Source organism: Macaca fascicularis, chromosome 4, assembly GCF_037993035.2.
Source record: "Macaca fascicularis isolate 582-1 chromosome 4, T2T-MFA8v1.1".
In the NCBI taxonomy this organism is placed as follows: domain Eukaryota; kingdom Metazoa; phylum Chordata; class Mammalia; order Primates; family Cercopithecidae; genus Macaca; species Macaca fascicularis.
This window is the reverse complement of record NC_088378.1, coordinates 14,194,888-14,217,100: the sequence shown is the minus strand read 5'-3', so window position 1 is coordinate 14,217,100 and position 22,213 is coordinate 14,194,888. Positions and strand designations below refer to the sequence as shown.

General features: G+C 37.5%; 2 protein-coding genes across 15 annotated transcripts in view; one reads left to right on the top strand and one right to left on the bottom strand.

Annotated features, from left to right (window-relative positions):
* The window catches only part of CDC40 (cell division cycle 40), a 50,008-nt gene extending 45,884 nt beyond the window's left edge, over window positions 1-4,124 (bottom strand). The window contains exon 1 of the mRNA XM_005551576.4: window positions 3,918-4,124. Within this exon, the coding sequence (XP_005551633.1) occupies window positions 3,918-4,106 (189 nt within the window). The 5' untranslated portion in view covers window positions 4,107-4,124. The remainder of the gene's footprint in view (window positions 1-3,917) is intronic.
* A 474-nt stretch (window positions 4,125-4,598) lies between these two features.
* WASF1 (WASP family member 1) overlaps window positions 4,599-22,213 on the top strand; it is a 73,511-nt gene continuing 55,896 nt past the window's right edge. For 4 of the 14 annotated variants that reach the window (XM_005551574.4, XM_005551571.4, XM_074036878.1 and 1 more), the window contains exon 1: window positions 4,869-5,111. The gene's annotated coding sequence lies outside the window, so the exon portion shown is untranslated. Of the gene's footprint in view, window positions 4,711-4,868; window positions 5,112-5,810; window positions 5,956-6,345; window positions 6,407-22,213 lie in introns of those variants that run through there. The other 10 variants (XM_074036880.1, XM_045391660.2, XM_074036877.1 and 7 more) reach the window with 6 other exon arrangements.

The window sequence follows — 22,213 nt, the reverse complement described above, 5'->3', positions numbered from 1 at the left end:
GCTATGTAAGTAGTAAGATCAGTTGTAAGTAGTAAGATCAGTTAGAAAGTTAAATAAATGAAAAATACAATAGCATAAAAATAAGATACACCTAGAAATACCTCTAATAAAACTGTACAAGATTTTGATATGGAGACAATTACAAACTTTGGAAGAAAAAAAAAACTTAAAAAAGGCCTAAACAAATGAACGGATATAACATTATCTCTAAGTTGACCTATGACTCAATGTACTCCCAAACAAAATCCCAACTGGGTATTAGTAGAACTTTCCAAGTTAATTCTAAACTGTATATAGAATTACAGGGCCCAGAAGAGCCAGCCAAAACATTCTTGAACAACAAAAAAGGGCAAGGGAACTGCCCTATCACCTGTCAAGCCATATTATTAAGAATGTTCACACTACAGACAAAAATTAATTTCATACGGATTAATGACTTAAATGTGAATAGTTTTCCAGAGATAATACAAGAGAATATTTTCATGACTATGAGTTAAGGATTTCTCAAACAAGCAACAGGAACCACAATACATAAAGGAATAATTTGATAAGCGCAGACTATATAAATAATTGTTTGTAAACAACAGGGAAAAGTGAGAGACAAGTCACAAAAAGAAAAAAATTTTGCAACACACACAATTGACAAAGGATAGTATCCAGAAGATGTAAAGATCTCCTAAAAATCAAAAGGAAATGACAACCCAATAGTTGCTTTCAAAAGAAAAAAAAATTAAACCACCAATAACATATATGAAAAGATACTCAACTGCAGGAAAGAGCTCAGAAAAAACATGGATTAAAAATGCTGCATAAATGTATTCTCTGCCAAAATGCTTGCTATTAATCATAATATAATTAGTCAACTACAGATGAATATATTTGCATGCTTCACCTCTCCCTTGGTCATTTTCCAATTTTCCAATCATTTGCAGTCATTGTATTTACTATGCATAAATTTGTTTTCCCTTCATATAAACAAGTGTTGGTTCATAAACTAACAATGAGCAATGCCCTGTACTCTCTCATAGAACCCAGACCACTGGGTGGACTAGCCCCAGCTCTACTTCTAATGGACCTCTGGTACCTTATGCAACCTTTCCTCCGGGGTTTCCTTATTTATTTGTGCTTGAACTAAGTGAGTTCTACACAAACACCTCCAACCCTGCCACTGCCTGTCCAGCTCTACATTTCTGATTCTTAATGTGCATACTTTTACAAGACTTTCTTTTTCATTCTATTCTCTTACCAAATATACTTCCGTAATCTTGTGTACTAGGCACCGGAGACACAAACGAACGGATACGTCTCTGGACCCCAGGGTCTCACAGTCCAGGGCAAAGAAAAAGATGAACAAGTCACGGCAATGTGCTAAGTGCTATAGTTAAGATATGATAAAGGGGCTAAGGTAGAATAGGAGGAAACGCGCAGTGAGACTGAAGGACCATAGTGTTTGGAATGGGGGAAGGAGGCACTAGGCAAGGGATTTCCAGGCAGAAAGACTAGCGTGGGCAAAATCTTCAGAGGAAGAAAGAAAATTTGGCTTTCAGGGCTTTGTAAAGAGTTCAGCATGGGAGAATAGCAGCCCTCACATGCTACCAAAAAAACTTAGAAATTACCCACTGGACAATATGGTGTCTTTGGGCAGGGAAGTGATAGGACGCAAGTGGAATTTACAAAGATCATTCTAGGTGCCCTGTGGAGAAAAGAATGGGGTATAACACTGGGAGACAAGAAAGGAAGAAGTAGAAATATCAGTTAGAAAGCTACAACTGTCTGAAGAGAAATGATGAGAATCTGAACTAAGCAGTGGCAGCAGAAGAGAGAGATTTGATGAATATCATTGAGTTAAAGTGGACAGGACCCACTATCCAAAAGAAGAGGCTGAAAGAGAAAGAAAAGAATAACTCCTGGGAGAAATAAGGAAGATATGAAGCCTGCACCAGTGAAAATAGTGAGGAAGGAGTTGATATGAGATAAATTAATGAAACAGAAATGTTAGAATCAATTGAATGACTAGCTTCAGGGGCTGAGGCAGAAGGAAGAGAAAAGGATACCTCCTTTGTTCTTGGCTTGAACTAGTGGGTGGATCGTGGGATCATAGATCAAAATGGGGAAAACAGAAATGGATTTTGAGGGAAAGAAAATAATTTTTCAACACATTGAACTGGAGGTGGCTGAGTGCCAACCTGCAAGAAACAAATGTACAATTACAGTGGGAGATTTTTATATACCTCTCAAGGTTGTAAGCTAGCAAGGAGGATAGAACTGGAAATAAAAGGATAGCAAGCATGTGGCACTGTTAAAAGGGCTTTACATCTTTTATGGCAATTCTTATAATTCTGTTAGATCGGTACTACTGTTATTCCTACTTTACAGATCAGTAAAAATTAGGTGCTGAGCATTTAAGCAACTTATCCAAGGTCCCCAGGTGGGTAAGTGCTGGAGGCAGGATTTGAATTACAGTCTTAATTCCAGAGCCTGTGCTAACCATTTCACGGTGTTCACCTTGAGCTAGGGGCAGCACAGACTGAGGTTGAAGGTATGGAAGAATATGTGGAATGCAAAGAGGACCAAGAGCAGAGTCCTGGGAAACACCAGTATTGAAAAGGGAGAGTAAAATAATTGGAACAGAATGCTGAGTAGAGCCCCATGGAAGCGAAACGGAGAGAAAGTTTCAAGAAAGAGGAACTAATGAACAGTGTCATTTGATGCAGACATTTAAGTCAGATGGCTGAACTTGACAACTGCAAGGCCTGGGACATCACTCACAGACAGTTTCCCAAGAGGGTAGGGCCAGACTGCATCGGGTTGAGGAGAAAATGAGATGAAGACAAAAAGAGAGCTCCAAAAAGCTGAGCTGTGAAAGGAGAAGACTCAGGAGGTTACTGGAGGGGCGTAAGTTTGGAAAGTTTTGTTTTGATAGGAAGTTAGGATTCTAAGCATTCTTTCATGCCAGATGCCCATTTTTAAAAAGTAAAATTCACAGACAGCTTGTTAAAAATCTGTAAAACACTTCTTAAGTCATTAAACTAGACTTAGGGACATGATACAAAGGAATTTTTGGACACCGCCTCCCATCTTCACATCTTGAGCTGATCACCTACCTCGGGCTCTACTGGGCCTACACTATCAATTGGTAGATGCTCTCATCAGGCTCTAGACACATCAGCTTTTCCTCAGTTCTTCAAACACACTAAGCTCTTTGCCTTCTCAGGCTTGCCTGTCACCTTTGCCTGGAAACTCTTGCCTGAATCAGCTTCCTCCATTGAGATCATGCAGCTGTTTCTCAAATCCAAGGCCTTTTTCTCACTGTATTAACATACATAATCATAAAACATTTACTGCACTCTCACTAGTTACCAGGCTCTGTGCTATATGCTTTATTTGTGTAATTTCACTCAATTTTCACACTCATCTTCTCATGTAGACAGGTGTTTTGAAAATGATCTCTGCTTGTACAGGTGAGGAAAGAGAGGAGGCTGCATAACTTGCCCAAGTTCACATAAGTGGTGGTGCCAGGATTAGAACCCAGTTTTTCAAAAATAAAACAAATCGAGGCCACTGCTCACTTCAAGTGAAGGTACAATACTCTAGTTTGGGAAGTCCTGATCTAATTTTATTTATGTTCCGAGATTACATCTGCACTTTACAGGCTATGTCCCTAATTCACAAATTCAAATTTCACCCCCTCTTTCCACTTGCTTTCTGATGGCGGGAGGTAAGGGCAGAGAGCATCGGAGGGCTATTCCGAACTTCCAATTCTGCTTCTCCCGAGGATGCATGTGGGAAGGAGAAGAAATTCAAACGTTAGCAACTTATCTCTGAGCAATGAGGTAAGCCGGGACCTAACAAGCGGCTGGCAGTTTTAGAGCTGAAGCCAACAATTCCCACACCGCATCAGTAGCAAAGGTGCTTACCTTAACTGCCACCTCCGGAGCCGAGTCCACTGCCACTGCTAGAGACGGCTTGGCTGAAGGCGATTTAGTCAAGTGCATGAGGGAGTCGGCGGCTGGCAGCGGACATCGACTGCTCTCACTGTCCGAGTCAGATTCGGACCCTGAACCCGAACCGTAGGAAGCGGCCAGAGCTGCAATCGCAGCCGACATGACGGCAACAAATCTTCTGCGGGGACCCTGTCAGGGCGGAAGAAGAGGAGGCTCCCAGGTCCTGACAGATTGCCATGGAACCCATCATTAACTTTCTTTGCTAAGAAATAATTTCTTACATTTTAAAACAACAAGCTAATTATTATTAGAATAACTACTGTCGAAATGAGAGCTTAAAAAAGTTTATCTAGGGAAAAAGAGAGAATTATAATAGCTTATAACTTTCAGGACCTAGTTGACTAAAGAATACGAGTTCCAAAATACCTTGAGGCCTCGCGGTCCTGCACTCCCAGCGTGCAGCGCGGCAGGAAGCACCAGAGGGCACAATGGGAAGTGTAGTTTGGAACGAGGGGGCGGGACGGGGGCGGGTCCCTCCTTGACCCCGCCCCCGAATGGATGTTCCATTCAATTGGCTGTCATCTTCCCTCATTCCCGAGCCAAGCACTGTTCTCTCCGTCCCCCTCCCCCAAACTGAGGATTGGGCAATACCACAGAACCTCAGGAAAGGGGGGAAGAGCGAGCTTCGGCCCCACCGATGGAGGAGTGGGCGGAGGCTGGGTTTCCCACCTCGACTGCACCTGGGCACTCGAGGGTGAAGAGGAAAGTGAGAATCTGAAGTTTTGAGACCTCTGACTGGCCGGGAATAGCTCCTGGGGCAGGGGGCAAGGATGGGACCATAGCCGGAGAGAGTCCCGCGGTCCCCCCTGCTTCTGGCGCGGGTCCCTGCGTCCGGTTGTGGAGCGTCTCGCGCGGGGAGGGGGCGGGGGGAGCGGCAGCTCGCGGTGTTGTTCACTCGCGCGTCGAGCACACGGTGGGTCCGGCGGCCGGTGGGCGCCCCAGGCGGCGTTCCCAGTGGCCTGGCGCCTCGGCCGCTGTCCTGAGCGGGTTCCGCCCCAGAGCCCGACCCTCCTGGGAGCCCTAGGTGGAGTCCCGCGAGCCGAGGGGGACCGGCGACCGCTGCCGAAGCATGAAGAAGGGGTAAGCGAGAGCCCCCAAGATTTCACGGTGAGCGCGAGTCCCTGAGGAATTGCTTTTTTCGGGGAGGGGGTGCTGGGAGAGGAACTCTTCCTCACCGGCCGGAGCAGACCGAGGGGTGTGTGGCCCGCATAGGTGACGGGGATGGATGGGCGCGCCTCCCCCGCCCCGGCCCCCACCCCCATCCGCGGGTTTCCCGAGCGCCCACCGCCCACCCGCCAGCCGGGCTGGGTGCCGAGGGAGACGGCGGCGGGCGCGCCCGGGGTTCGGCTGCAGGGACCGCCCCGGGGCTGCTTTCGCCGGAGAGACTGCGGGTCTCACCTGAGGTGCCACCGCCCGGGCTTCCCTGCCCACCCGCGCCCACGGTCCGCCCGGTGCCTCTTTCCGGGGGAGGCGGTAGCCCCGGGCGACAGAGAAACCTCTGCTCGCTCTACGTGCCTGGAGCTTAGTAAAGCCGGCTCGTGCGTTTGCGTGTTTGCTCCGCGAGTCGGTGTCTAAAGACATAACGGTAAAAAAGCGAGTGCAGGCATCCTTTTCTTGGTTGGAAGGGTAGGCGAAGCAGTGCCGTCGCTTCTGGTGCCCGTTCGTGGGGGCTGCCTCGGGCAGAGTTAGGGAGCCGCTCACTCAGCGCTCATGTCGGCAGGACTCGCCCATTGTGCCACCCAGATAATTATTCAACTATGCAGCATCCATTGCACCTTTCCCATTTTTCTTTTCCCCTTGCTACAGCATGCCCCCTAGCTTCGGTACTCTGACGCCTTCTCTTGCACTTGCGGATGATGAACTGGAATAACGATGAAAGAAAGCACATCCTATCTCAACATACACGACCTGCCCTATAACCGATTAATCAATTGATCCCCAGCTAGACTAGGTGCTTAAATATGACTTACTCTAATCATTTCCTTTTCTGTATAATGTGTGCGGTGGATTCGACCTAAATTTTTTCTTTGGTGTTAGATTCACGGTTAGCTAAGGTCTTTTTTCTTTTCACTAATTGATGTAATTGACTTATGGGTTATTCAATCCGTCTAATGTTCTTAAATTTAAACTTGCGTGGTAGGTAACATTCATTTTTCTGATCATAGCACTATATCATGATTAAAAATGCAGTCTAAATTTGAACTCTCTGAAACAGTTTATCCTTTATGCTCTAAGTTTCTGTTAGGAAACATATTTTTGTTTATATTGAATATTCGAATGAAGTATTTGATGTAAAATTTCGGAAGTTTTGAATAAGAAAAGTTTTGTATTTGGTTTTCAGTAACAGAATATGTCATTACTAATCGTTGCCTTCCATTGAATGGAAGAATTTAATATTTAAGGTGAGGATTTTAACCACCGTATCAGTCATTCCCTAATTTATCTGATTTTATTTTTTATTCACTTTTGTCTTTGCAATATCTTGTATTTAATTATTTGTTTTAGAATCCAATTTTTTTTTTCTAACTTCGATCTACAAGTATGAGTAGGCTTCAGTTTTGCATGATCTACCTGAAGGATGAATTTTTATTTGAAAATACAATAAACAGCTGTTGGTTACTTGATTTTTATGTTAAAAACTGTTTACATCTCATTATTTAAAAATAAATGATTCACTATCAAAAATAAGTGTTGTATTTTTATAGTTTTCCTTTTCCATCTTGTTTACGCTTGTTGCATTAACCCGTCTGATAAAAGAGAATCACATATAAGCATTGCAGAGGCAGTTTTAAGGTACGGTAATTGTTTTATGGCACTTGGAAGTGGCGCACATATAATATAAGTTGATGGTGTAGGATTAGTTGCTTGGTTAGGAAATGACCTTGCAATTTACAAAATGGACACCTTTGTGCCTTGATTTCCTTATATGTAAATGGAGATAATATGTAGTAGATAATGTGCATAAATTCAGGAAAGGTGTGTTTTTGTAGTCCTTTTAAAGAAAATTTAAATAGCTGATGAATGATAAAAAAATTTCTGTGAAAAATACAGTGAAAAAATGTCAGAATTTTCCTTGTCATGTTAGAATGGCTGATTAACATTGATTCTTGCTTTGGAGAGAGACGCCTCTGAATTGAAAAATGTTTCTCATCTATCAGTGGTTTTAAATAATTGCAGACATAAAGGTTATTACAGTTAATACCTACATGTAGTTAAACATATAGATAAAATAGTTAATAATAAATAAAAATTATGACTTGATAATAAGAATATTGAATTAAGTTAGTGAAGAATAATATAGTCAAAAAATATTAAGGCCTTTTTTGTTAAAAATTTGCAGGTGTTACAATCCAAAATGCTTAGTCGTGATCATTTATAAGGTATGCTATAGAGTTACTTTATTACTCATGTTTGTAAATATCCATATATTCAGAGACAGTGTATTAATATTGTACAAGACTATAATTATACATTTTGCTTTATTTTAGGAATAACTTAAAATATCTTTCCAAGTACTTGATTTTCATTATCATAGTACATAGTACCTTGTGATTTCCTTATTGGACTACTATCAAAAGATTATATTATTAGCACTTTTACCAAAACAGTGCTTTTGGTTACTTTGTGAGAAAACTTCATATAGATAAGACTATTAAAGTGTGTTTAAAGTTAACTATTGTATGGTTTCTTTTTTGAGAGTGATTGTTTTATAATGTTTTCTTGAATTAAAATTTAGCTGTCACTGTCACTTGGGTAAATGCAGTAAAGTCATGGTTTTTTTAGTTATTTGAGGAGAGGAACTGACCTGCAGCTTATTGTCATAAATCCAAAGTTGTCAGTGTAGTGTTTAACAAATAGTAGGGGTTCAATTTTCTTTTTTGAACAAATAAAATGAATGTGTAAAGAATATCCATTGAATTAATATACTCAGTGAAACATTTTTAAAGATTTATCAAACATTTTAATTAATGAAATGTATAACTTTATCTCAGGAGAAAAGAGAAAAATGAATTTGGAGGTTCTTTGAACTCCATTTACCTGTTCAGATCTAATTCCATTACCTGTACACTTTTGAATTGGCACTAGATACTTAGCAGTCTTTGGTTTATGAAATATTAACAATTTTCTTCTTATAGCTCACTTTATGAAGATGTATGTCAGCATATTTTTTGTTTTCCCTACACTAGATAGAAGTGTGTTTGATTCTTTGTGACTTAACTTTTCTAGTGAAATAGTAATACAAAGATATATGTAAATTAAATCCTGTGCTAAATGCCTGAGTACCTAGTTGTTAAAAATAAATGACCCCTGAGGTGGAACTTTTTATAAAATTAAGAATCTTGTGTTTTTAGTTTATCACATTCAGCTTATAATTTTGTGAATTGGTAGTTCTAACTTACTACATGATTGATTATATTTTACAACTTGTAAAATGGTTTGGAACTTGGGTCTTATTTTCTCAGAAACGGTATGCTTAGTGGTTAGAGTCACAGACAGCCCACTACTTAAATAATAAAATACCTGAATTATAAGATTATGTTAATACTAAAAAAAATCATAAAATTATGTTAATAATTAGCATAAGTATATTCAAATACCTATAATAATTTGTATGACAGTCTTTCTATGGGAAAAATAAGTTTCAGATCTACCTTGAAATGCTAGGATCTGTAACTCTCATGTTAGACATGACAACATTAGGAACTTGTTCTCTTTCACCCAGTGGACTTGAAGAGGAGGCTGTTTCTCAGTTCAGTGAGTGGCATAGCCTTACATTATCTGGGACGAGAAGTTAGGGCATGACAGAAATTAGAAGGAAATGCAGTCTTCTGTGTGACTTTACTTCTCAAGATATTTGATTATAAAATGAAAAGGTAGATGTCGATGACTTCTGAGGTGTGTTTTAGCTACAAATAAAATTCCAAGACTTGATGTAACTTTGAAGCTTGATGTAATCCCACTTTTTTCCTGATAGTTCATTTTCCCTAATATTACAGCTTACGTATCTCTGTGAGGACATTTCTTTCTGGACCTACCTCTGAAAAAGAAAGTAGCCTTAATCCTTTCTCACATGCCTGTTCTCAGAAGCAGTATTTTTTAGTCTCTTAAAGGTGTTATTTTTGTGATGGGTTTTACATTTGTTTTAAGTTTTAAAATAAACTCCCAGCACTGTCAAAAAACAGGATTTTTCTTTTGGATTGTTTCCTTTGTTTCCTTATTTTGAGCTATTAGTAAAGCCAGGGTAGATTTTATTCATACTTTGGAGAATGATCATATCCAGTGAATCTCCATAGAATTTTTTAAAGGAAAAAATGGAATGAGGTGATGAAGTGGGAGTATGAAGATACAAAGATGGGTTATTGCCCCATGAAGTATGGGGCACCTTGTATTTGTAGCAGCCTTACCTGAGGTGCAGTGAAGCTTTGGTATGGATGTCATGGGACTGAAGGCAGATTGAGAAAGTGAATCTATGAACTCCTTGAGGACGGTTTTGTTGTTAGTGTTTGGTTGTTTTGTTTTGCTTCATTTTTGTGTTCCTAGTGCCTGTTTTTGGTTTAAGCTAAATGGAATGGATTTTGATTGTATGCAATTACTACAGCATAAAAGAGAAGTCATTCTCTTCCTAGGTGGAAAGATCAGGGTGCTGTGAGGGAAGAGGTAAAAAAAAACACAGCTATTTTTGTCATATGCATTGGAGTATTTAATAGGTTTTTTTATTAACTCCTTATTTGGAGATCAGTGATATTAAAAAATAATGTGTAACATGGTCCAAAAGGAAAAGAAGTAACATTGTTTGCTTGCTGTATGTACAAGACACTGTATAGGTACTATCACATTTATTATTTCTCTTGTTTAGTTGCTACCATAGCCCTATGAGGATTTAATTGAAGAAAAAGGTTAACTGAATTGAACAGGTTGTTTGTTCTGCCTAGCAGAAGCCCAGATTCTCTCAGAACTGCTTTATCTCCCCTTTTACCGATAAGTTACTGTTGGAGTAGTTGTTTTAATAACTTGATAATAGCAATTCTGCCTGCCTGCTACCGTCCCCTCATTTGTAATTGGTTCATTTAGTGGATCCTCCTTGTTAAACCAATGATTCGTAGTTCATAATCAGCACATAATTATTGAGGGCCAAGTAGGTGCTAAAAAGGATAGGTCTCTATTCTCTTGGAGTTAACAGTATAGTAATAAACAGGTGTTGAACAAAACATTTGTATTTAGAAATTTTGGTGAATGCTATAAAGGAAAAGAAGAGGGAACTGGATTTACATTGGGAGTTAGGGGAGGCTTCTTGGAGGCAAGATTAGTGGAAGTTAGCTAGGTGGAAAAGGAAGAGAATGCAAAGAACAGATGAAACAGTTAAAGCTTAGTGTAAGAGGGATTGTGACTTGATAGGAGGTTGCGGAGGTAAACAGAAGCCAGACTATGCAGAGGGCCTACATGAGGCTTGGTTTAACAAAGTTAAGGATTTTAAGTCTCTTGGGGAAGGCCATGAAGAGTTTTAATCAGGTTAATTACTGGATCAGATCTATCTTTTATAAAGATCACTTTGGCTTGGAAGGTGCCAGAGAGACCAATCACAATTCTGTTCATTTCTGTGGTTTATTGGCCTGATTTTAGACACTTGCACTAAGCCAAGTCACTCAGAACTTTTCCTGGATCCTCCATGCCCAGAGGTTGAATAATTTGTTTTCTCTTCAATTGCTGAAGCTGTGAGATACAAAACTCTGGAACTGTTAATGGCCTTGTTTCTTGCCCTGTGAGCTAGATAAGCTGGGGCTTCTAGAACAAAGAGTGCAAAGAAGCAGATGCACAGAGTCCTGACTGTATTCGAGTTCCTTTGTCCATGGTCCTGAGATTGGGTTCCAGAGACATCCTAGTTATCTTTGTCATAAGTCCTCCTTTTTGCATAAACTGTTAGAATTGTATTTGTGGTACTTGTCAGCCAGCAAACTGAGTCCTCTCATAGATCAAGTAATTTGCTCAAGGTCACATGGCTAATAGAAACGGAGATGGAATTTGAACACAGATATGTGTGATTTCAAAGTCCCATTTTTTCTCTACTCCCTTATGCTGCAAAGGTACCATTTCTTAAACTAAAGGTCCTAAAGGAATTCTAAGGAGGTGGATTTCAGGTGTGGTGACATCTATTGGATGATGATGACAGCAAAGTTTTTTGTTTGTTTGTTTGTTTGTTTGAATTTGGTGTGCTTGATAATAGTTAATCCAGCATCTAGCCATTCTTTATTCCTAACCCCTAGCCAGGTGTACTTCAATAAAGTTACATTGACTAACTTATTTGAAAAGAAGAAAAGCTTATGGTATCAGGGCATGGATTAACTTGTTTGATTCATTTACCAGAAAATATCAAGTCTCTTATGTTTTCACCTTATGCTACAAAAGTAAGCTTGTTTTCTAGTCATTTTAATGGGGACATCTCTTGTCTTATTTTGCTGAATTTTCATAACATACATGTGCTAGAGGTTATGCCAGAGAATTGTGGAAAGGTTAAATGAAAAGGGAGGAACAGTGAAGCATTTTATATTATAGTCGAGGATGAAGACTAGCACTCATTTCTTAAAATTATTTTTATAGATTTAGAGGGTACAAGCTACATGGATATATTGCATAGGGGCAAAGCCTGGGCTTTTTAGTATAGTGTACATTGTACTCATTAAGTAATTTCTCATCCCTCACCCACCGTCTATTCTTCCACTCTTCAGAGTCTCCATTGTCTATTATTCCACTCTTTATGTCCATGTATACAAATTATTTAGCTCCCACTTGTAGGTGAGAACATACGGTATTTGACTTTCTGTTTCTGAGTTAGTTCACTTTAGATAATGGTCTCTGGTTCCATCCATGTTGCTGCAAAAGAGATGATTTCATTCTTTTTAATGGCTGAGTAGTATTCCATTATTTGTATTTAAATTTTCTTTAATCATTCGTCGATGGACACTTAGGTTAATTCTGTATCTTTGCTATTTTAAATGATAGCACTCATTTTTTTAAAACCAGAATAAAAGCCCTGTGTGGTACATCATAATACATGACTACAAATTTATCAATTTTGTTATTTTCAAAGAATCTTCATTTAGTTTCATTGATTTTTTTCTCTTTATTTCCTGTTTTCAATTTCATAGATTTCTGCCTTAATTATTCCATGGTGTATATGTGCCACAGTTTCTTATCCAGTCTATCATTGATGGACATTTGGGTTAGTTCCAAGTCTTTGCTATTGTGAATAGTGCCACAATAAATATACGTTTCCTTTTGTCTTTATAGTAGCATGGTTTGTAATCCTTTGGGTATATACCCAGTAATGGGATCGCTGGGTCAAATGGTAATTCTAGTTCTAGATCCTTGAGGAATCGCCACACTGTCTTCCACAGTGGTTGAACTAATTTACACTCCCACCAACCTGTAAAAGCGTTCCTATTTCTCTACATCCTCTCCAGCACCTGTTGTTTCCTGACTTTTTAATGATTGCCATTCTAACTGGTGTGAGATGGTATCTCATTGTGGTTTTGATTTGCATTTCTCTGATGACCAGTGATGATGAGCATTTTTTCATGTGTCCATTGGCTGCAGAAATGTCTTCTTTTGAGAAGTGTCTGTTCATATCCTTTGCCCACTTTTTGATGGAGTTGTTTTTTTCTTGTAAATTTGTCTGAGTTATTTGTAGATTCTGGATATTAGCCCTTTGTCGGAAGGGTAGATTGCAAATATTTTCTCCCATGCTGTAGGTTACCTGTTCACTCTGGTGGTAGTTTCTTTTGCCGTGCAGAAGCTCTTTAGTTTAATTAGAACCCATTTGTCAATTTTGGCTTTTGTTGCCATTGCTTTTGATGTTTTAGTCATGAAGTCCTTGCCCATGCCTGTGTCCTGAATGGTATTGCCTAGGTTTTCTTCTAGGGTTTTTATGGTTTTATAGATCCTTTCAGTTTTCTAATACAGACTTCATGATATTTTCAACTTAAAACAGGTTTATTGGGATGTATTCCCATCATAAACTGTGGACCATCTGTATATACACTTGGTGCCATAAATTCCAAGCACTGCTTTTCATGCATCCCACACATTTTGATAGATTGTATTTTCATTTTCACTTAATGCAAAGTATTAAGAAATTTCTCTTGAGACTTTGAACCATGTGTTATTTAGAAGTGTGATGTTTAATCTCCAAATGTTTTGAGATTTTCCCGTCTATCTTTCTGAGATTGCTTTCTAGTTTAATTGCATTGTGATCTGAGAGCATATACTCTGTTAGTTCTGTTCTTTTAAATTTTTTCAGGTGTGTTTTATGGCCCAGAATATAGTCTGTCTCAGTGAATGACTTATGTGAGCTTGAGAATAACGTGTATTCTGTTGTTGTTGGTTGAAGTACTATATAAATAGCAGTTAGATCCAGTTGATTGGTGGTGGTTAGTTCAACTGTATTGTTACTGATTTTTTGCCTTTCAGTTAATTACCGATAGAAGAATGTTGATATCTCCAGTTGTGATCATGAGTTCATGTTTCCTCTGGTAGTTTTATCAGTTTTTTGCTCCACATTTTGATGCTCTGTTAGGTGCATATACGTTAAGAATTGTTAGGTCTTGGAGAATTTGCCCCTTTGTCAGAATGCAATGCCTTTCTTTATCCCTGTTAATTTCCCTTGCTCAGAAACCTACTTTGTCTCAAATTGATATAGCTACTTCAGATTTGTTTTGATTCATGTTAGCATGGTATATCTTTCTCCATTTCTTTACTTTTAATCTATTTCTATATTTAAAGTGGGTTTCCTATATACAATATATAGTTAGGTCTTTTTTTTTTTTTTAATCTATTCTGTCTCTTACCTTTTAATTGGTATATTTAGACCATTCACATTTAAAGTGATTATTGATATAATTGTATTAAAATCTAATGTATTTGCAACTGTTTTTTATTCATTGCACTTGTTCTTTGTTTCATTAAAAAGAATAAGTTGGCTGGGCTGGTGGCTCACACCTGTAATCCCAACACTTTAGGAGGCTGAGTCAGGCCAGTCACTTGAGCCCAGGAGTTTGAGACCAGCCTGGGCAACATGGTGAAACCCTGTCTCTACAAAAAAATACAAAAATTAGCCAGGTGTGGTGGCATGCACCTGTAGTCCCAGCTACTTGGGAGGCTGAGGTAGGAGGATCACTTGAGCCTGGGAGGCGGAGTTTGCAGTGAGCCAAGATTGTGCACTATACTCCGGTCTGAGTGATGGAAGGAACCTCTGTTTCACCCCCTCCACCCCCCAAAAATGTCCTCTCTTTTTCTGCTTTCTCTGACTTTAATTGAGCACTTTGTATGGTTTCCTTTTCTCTCCTCTCTTAGCATATCAATTATACTTCTTTCTTTTTAAAATGTTTTGTAAGTGGTTGTCCTAGTTTGCCTCTCTTTTTGTATGATTACTGAGGAGAAGTCCAATTTAATTTTTATCACTATCCCTCTATAGGTAAAGTGGTTTTTCTCTGTCTTTCAGAATTTTTCTTTGTCTTTGGTTTTCTGCAGTTTGAACATCACATGCCTAAGTGTAGATTTTCTGGTATTTATCCTGCTTGATGCTCTCTGAGCTTCATGGATTTGCTGTTTGGTTTCTTAATTTTGGAAAAATTTTGAGCACCTGTATATGCTAGGCATTGTACTAAATATCTTATGTATGTGATTTAATCCTCACGACAACCCTGTGAAGAAGTATGATTCTCATTATTTGTGGTGGGAACTAAGTTTTAAATATAGACCACTACAGAATTTTTTTACAATAGTCACTAAAATTTAACTGCCTTGGGCTTACCCCTTAAGCTTCCTCTAGATGTAATGAAAAAATTGAATTATTTTGATTTACTTGTTAGGTCACAATACTGCAGGTGAGTGTTGGGGACTGATTTCAGAGTTCAAGTCGTGTGCAGTGTATCAGATTTGTGTACCATCAAAGGAGTTGAATGAAAATGGCTATATTGTGTCCTTTTGATGAGATGCAACTATTTTACCAGCAATTTGCATACATTTGAAAGTTGACTGAACCAATTAATGGAGAATCCAGTACTTTGCTTTAATTTAAAGATGATCTCAATTCTTTTTTTTTTTTTTTTTTTTTTTTTTTTAAGATGATCTCAATTCTTAAGTGGTTGGGTGCTGTTACTAGAAATAGAGAAGCCCAAACAATGAGTAGGTTTCCTTTTTGGGGAGAGTGGGGAATGATGGATAATGAATTTGATTTTGGATATTTTGAATTTGAATTAGTGAGATGTCCCTGTGGAGCTATCTGGCAGACTGATAGCACAGGACTGTATATTGTCAGGACTGTTATGGCTGATTGTATAAGTTTGTGTAAGTAATTTAGAACCCTTAATGGTTAAAGATCTGGCAATGATGGATGATGAGGAGAAAGTGTAGAAAGAACTAGGTATAACAAAACTGTTGACTCCTAACATTGAGTGGAAAGAAAAAGGAGAGACAGAAGAGGATGCTGAAGGTGTGATCAAAGGATATAATGTGTTGCATTCTTAATATGACTGTTCTCTTGGGACAGGGGATAAGGCCTTGTGGTCTGGCCAGATCTCCGAAGAGGAATGCCAGATGCTAGTGAGTAGGAAGGGAAGCAAAGAAAAAGTGTGTTGATGGTTTTGAAAGCAGAGGAGAATGACGGTTGCAGGAACTTGGTAAGGACAAAGTTGTTTTATAATAACGAGGCAATGAATGGATAGGGTAGAATATTTATGTCAGAAAGAGACACTTCGGAGATGGAGATCTCATAGGTAGAACTATTAAAAGAGTCTGTACACAGACACTTGATGTGCTTAGTAGTAGAAGGAAAGGTGCTACTCCTCAGAACTGGAAGTACTGGCAGTGGAGCCCTCGAGAGATGGGGTTCAGTTTTTAAAGCCTTGCTCTTGTCTGTATACTTCTAACAGTTGCTCTAGGCTTGGCAAGTAGTAAAGCCACATCATTTGAAGTGAGAATCTTAGAGGGATGAAGTAGGTTATGTGTTACTACTGATTCCTGTATTTTAAAATGTATTCTTCTTGCTCCCAAAAACAAGTCTTTTTTATTGTGATAGAGGCAGTGCACAACTGCATGCCTTATATACAGTAGATAGTGTTAACATCATAAAAATCACCATTTTCACTATCACAGAAGGAAATGAAATAGAGCATGTCTTTCAGTGGATTTGTACATACAGAACTTAATTTCATTCATTAGCATTCACAAGAAAATGTAAATTTTTTGATAATGCTGTACTAAGTACAGAAAGATGACATTAATGACTTCTTATCAGTTAAACATGAATTTCAATATGTATTTCGTATAGTAGGGATGGATTTATGAGTTCCTCAACAATTTTAATTAAATTCATTAAATTCACTCATTATTAATGGTTATGTGAGAGGTCATGTTAGGAACAGAAAGTGCAGTGAAAATAGTATTTATTTTACTATTCTAATGAAATCTTCTTTGAGGTATAAGAGATAATTGTTGTAAAAGGGCTTTTGGAACAAGTCTATATTAATGTAAGATGCTACTGTAAATTTTAAGACTAGGGAAATAGGACCGTAGACGAGATCATGATTTACATTTTTCATTAAATAATCAGTGTGGTATGTAAATGTTTCCAGTGTAATCAGTGACTAGAATAAACAAATATTTGTTTTGGTTATCATCAACTTAGCTTTATTATTTTGAATTTTAAGTGACTATACCAATAATATTGAACTTAAACTACAGAAAGATGGTGATGATTTATTGAAAATTAAGTCACTTCTTTTTAATTATGTTGTTTCTATTTGAATTTGTTTTTCATTTGTAGCTGCCTCACCAAATATTAGTAGAATTGTCTATAGTTGACCTTATTTGAGGGTTATGGTGAAACATGTAAGTTATAGATGTAGCTCATCTTAAGAAAACATAATATGAATGAGATTACTAATGGAGTGAGTTTGGATAAAAATAAGAGAAAAGGTACAAGGACTAAGTCCTGGAGTCCTCAAAGAATTAGAGGTACAGAAGATAAAGAAAAGGATGCACTAGCAAAGGAGACTGAGAAGGAGGTGGGAGAAAAGCCAAGAACTTGAGGTACCCTGGAAGTCAACTTAAGCAGGTGTTTAAAGGAGTGAAACGCAGTCGAGTTGTATCAGATGCTGTTAATAGTTTGAGTGAGAAGAGGTCTGAGAATTAGCCGTTGTCTATAGCAGATAACTGACCGTGGTGAGATGGTTTGGCACAGTGCGGGGAATGAAAGCCTGAACAGGACAGATTTTAGTGAGAATTGGAAGAGAGAAATCAGATAACTCGTTCAAGAAATTTTGCCATAAAGGAGAACAGAAATTGGGAGAGGAGTGGCTGGAGGGAGAAGTGGGACCAAGAGAAGTTTTTGTTGTTGGTGGTGGTTGCTTTTTTTTTTTTTTTTTTTTTAAAGATGGGTGAAATTATAGCGTGTCTCTATGCCAGTGGAAGTGATTCAGAAGAGGGAAAAATGATGATACAGAAGAAAGGAAGGATAATTAATTCATATTGCTTAAATAGGATTTGGGAACTGGCCTAGAACTTTGCCACTGGGTGAAATGGTTTCTGTGGAGAAATTTTTGACTTTGACATAGACAAATTACAAATGCCTAATAACGCAATTCATCTATTGTTTTATAGTTGTAGATTATCTTTATTGATGTGCACTGTACTCTTTTACATATTTTAAAGCTTATGTCTAATATTACTAAGTTTAAATCAGTTATTTTTTGTGACTAGGCCGTAGCAAATAAGCATTTTATAGTATGTGATTATTGTATTTAGTTGGAATAGTTAATGCTATTTGATTAAATGGATTTTTGAAAGCTTTACTGAAATACAGTTGACATGTAATAAACTGTACAATTGGATGAGTTTGGATTTATGCATACACTCTATCATGACATCAAAATAATGAACCCCCAAAAGTTTCTTAGTTACTTTTATAATCCCTGCATCCTACCTCTCCCTTCTGCATCTACAAACCCTCACCCCTTCCCTAAGCAATGACTAATCTACTTTCTGTCACTGTAGGTTAGTTTGCATTTTCTAAAATTTTATATGTATGGAATCATGTAGTCTGCATATAGTATGCAACACAGTCATGTGTTGCTTGATGACAAGGATACGTTCTGAGAAATTGTTAGGCAATTTTGTCATTGTGTGAACATCATAGACTGTACTTACACAATTCTAAATTGTATAGCCTGCTACACACCTAGGGTACATGGTAGAGCCTATTGCTCCTAAGCTACAAACCCGTACAGCGTGTTACTGTACTGAATAATGTAGGCAGTTGTAACACAATAGTATTTATGAAGATATTAAACATCTAAATATAGAAAAGGTACAGTAAGTATGTGGTATTAATATAAGAGATTAAAAATGGTACACCTGTGTAAGGCACTTACTATGAATGGAGCTTACAGGACTGGAAGTTGCTCTGGGTGACTCTGAGTGAGTGGTGAATGAATGGGAAGGCCTAGGACATTACTGTATGTGACTGTAGTTGTTATAAACACTGTATACTTAGGTTACACTAAATTTATTATAAAAATTTCAGTAATAACCTTAACTTACTGTAACATTTTTGCTATATAAATGTTTAATTTTTTAACTTTGTGACTCTTGTAATGGCAGCTTAAAACACAGACTGTACAGCTGTACAAAAATATTTTCTTTCTTTATATTCTATAAGCCTTTTTTATTTTTAAAATTTTTAAAGCTTTTTTTGGTTAAAAACTAATACTGAAACACACACCTTATCCTAGGCCTACACAGGGTCAGAATAATTGATACTACTGTCTTCCACCTCCACATCTTGTCCCACTAGAAGGCCTTCAGAGGCAGTAACCGGCATGGAGCTGTCATTTCCTATGATAACAATGCCTTCTGGAATACCTTCTGAAAGAGCTGCCTGAGGCTCTTTCTAACTTTGTAAAATAAAAAAATATGTAAGTAGAAGGAGTACAGTGTAAAATAATGATAAAAAGTATAGGATAGTAGATACATAAACCAGTAATGTAGTAGTTTATTCTCATTATCAAGTATTATGTAACTATACTTTTATGTAACTGGCAGCACAGTAGGGTTTTTTTTCAGTATCACCACAAATATGTGAGATGGCTGCCTTACCTATGATGGCTAACATCGTGTGATGGCTACAGTGTTACTAGGTGATAGGAATTTTTTTTTAGTTCCCTTAGAACATTATGCGACTACCATCATATATGTAGTCCATCACTGACTGTAACTCATGACTGCAACTCCAGTTATTTTAAGATAGGGTAGCCATTTATCCTTGGAAGATTCTGCTTTAAGAAATACTTAAAAATTTTTTTCACACACAAAAAAAATGTTTTTGAGTTTTGTGTGCTATGTGCCAGGCTTTATGCTAATCATTGTATCTTATTTGATCTTCATAAACAGCCGGCCAAAGAAGGCAGCACTAGCTACAGAGGGATGGAGAAGTTAAGGTTCTTTGCACAGTTTGTAAATGGCAGAGCCAAGATTCAAACCCATCTGCTCTGTGGTCAGACTCTGTACTCCTAACTGCTATTTTGTCTACCTTTAACTGCTATTTTGTCTACTCTGCTAAATTTTACAGATTAAATACAACTAGCAATATTTTTGCTTGAGGACAGAGTAAATAAAAAATTGTCATCCGTTGCTACAGTATAAAATACCAATATTAGCTTATTATTTAAATGAATGTAACACTAAAACTGAAAGACCTTTCATTTCATGTTAACTTTCTGGTATCCCTGGTCATTTTTTGAGCCCTGCTTTCTATAAAATGAGTAAGCTAACTGTTCTCATTGTCTTCAGGATAGTCTTTGTAAAGACTATACTTTGGTGTGTAAATGTAATTTGGGAAATACCACTGATTTTTTAAAACATTTAAAATCTTTTCAGGGTAAAAGAGTTCAGAAATATTTTGGTCAAAATGAGAACTCAGATTAGGAGAATTATTGTAGGGCTTTTTTTTTTTTTTTTTTTTTTTTTTTGGGTAAACTCTCTTCTTAGTCTTCTTTCTCCCTGGTTTCCTGATCGAAGACACTGTTTCTTTTTCATAAGCATTCATCTGCTTTCCCATTTCCTTTATTCCCTAAATAATGTAGAATAAATGGCTTATCATATTTTGGCTTGCAGTATCACCGATTTTTTCATGAATGATTCTCTTTTCCCATCTATATCCTTGACATCTTTAAAATTTAACTTTGCACTACTGCATTTTTACCCCTTCTCCTTTTACAAAAACTGTACCTATCTATTTGACTTTCATTGTGCTTAGCTTCTTTTATTCCTGGAATTCATGCATCTTGCCAGGAACATAAAGGGAGCTAGAAAGGTGCACGAGAACTAAGGCTTCTAGAACCTTGTACTCAGACTTTATCGTGCATCTTGTTAAAAAGTAGGTTCTGATTCAGAAGATCAGGGGTGGTACCAAAATACACAGTTCTTACAAGTTCCTAGGTGATGTTGATGCTGCTGATGCTGGTTTAAGGACCACCTTTTGCATTATCACTGGTATAGAAGATCCATGTCAGAAGGAAGTAGTTAGAAAAAGTATTGCTTTATATAACAATATATTATAAAAAAAGAAAAAGTATTGCTTTGAAGGGAATACATTCTTAAATGATCATGTTTATAAAATAGATGAATTCAAAGGAGAGGCAAAAGGTCAGGTAGGTAGTTTGAGAAAAAATAGAAAGGCGACAGACATCTGAATAGAATACCTTAGTTACTAATGTTGCTAGAACTCTCTTATGACATTTAAAAAATTGTGGTAAGATACACATGAATTAAAATTTACAATTTTAATCATTGGAAAGTGTATAATTCAGTGGCATTAAGTACATTCACATCTTCCAACTTCTTTTTTTAAGATACTTTTATTTTTAGACCAGTTTTACGTTCATAGCAAAATTAAGCAGAAAGTACAGAGAGTTCCCATATATTCTCTGACCCCACATGTGTATAGCCTATCAACATTCCATATCAGAATAGTACATTTATTACAACTGATGAACTTACATTGATAAATCACTCAAAGTTAATACTTTATACCAGGGTTCGCTCTTGGTGTTGTACGTTTGATGGGTTTTGATATGAGAAATGTGTAATTTCACCTATCTGCCATTTTAGTATAATACAGAATAATTTCAGTGCCCTAAAAATCTGTACTCTGCCAATTCATCCTCTCTCCTTTCCTGCCCCTGGAAACCGCTATGCCTTTTCTATCATGTCATGTAGTTGGAATCATGTAGCCTTTTCAAATTGGCTTCTTTTGACTTGGTAATATGCATTTAAGGTTCCTCCCACATGTTATTTTCATGGCTTGATATTTCTTTTGAGTGCTGAATAATATTCCATTCTTTGGGTGTACCACACTTTATTTTACTTACCTACTTGAGGACATATTGGTTGGTTCCAAGTTTCAGCAGTTATGAATAAAACTGCTAAAATGTCGACGCTGAGATTTTTGTATGGGCGTAAGTTTTCACCTCATTGGGTAAATACCAAAGAATGTTTTTGCTGGATTGTGTGGTAAGAGTTTGTTTCATTTTATAAGAAACTGCCAAACTGTCTTCCAATTATGCATTCTCAAGAGCAGCGAATGAGAGTTCTTGCTCTGCATTCTCTCCATCATTTGGTATTGCCAGTGTTTTAGATTTTGACCATTCTAATAGGCATGTAGCAGTATCTCGTTTTAGTTTGCAATTTGCTACTGACACGTGATGCATGACGTTGAGCATCTTTTCATATGCTTATTTGCAGTCATGCAATCAGTGTATCTCTTTTGGTGAAGTATCTATTGAGTTGAGAACTTTTTCCCAATTTTTAATCAAGATGTTCATTTTCTTGTTGAATTTTAAGAGTTCTTTGTATATTCTGAATAACAGTCATTTATTAGTCTTTTGCAAATATTTTCTCCCAGTTTGTAGATTGTTTTCTCATTCTCTCAACATTGTCTTAACAGAGCAGAACTTTTTAATTTTAATAAAGTCCAACTTACCAATTATTTTTCATGGATTGTGCCTTTGGTGTTGTATTTAAAATGTCATCTTCAAACCCAAAGTCATCGTGATTTTCTGCTGTGGTACCTTCTAGGAGTTTTATAGTTTTGGATTTTATGTTTAGATTTATAACCAGTTCTCAGTTCATTTTTGTGAAGTGTGTAAGGTCTGTAT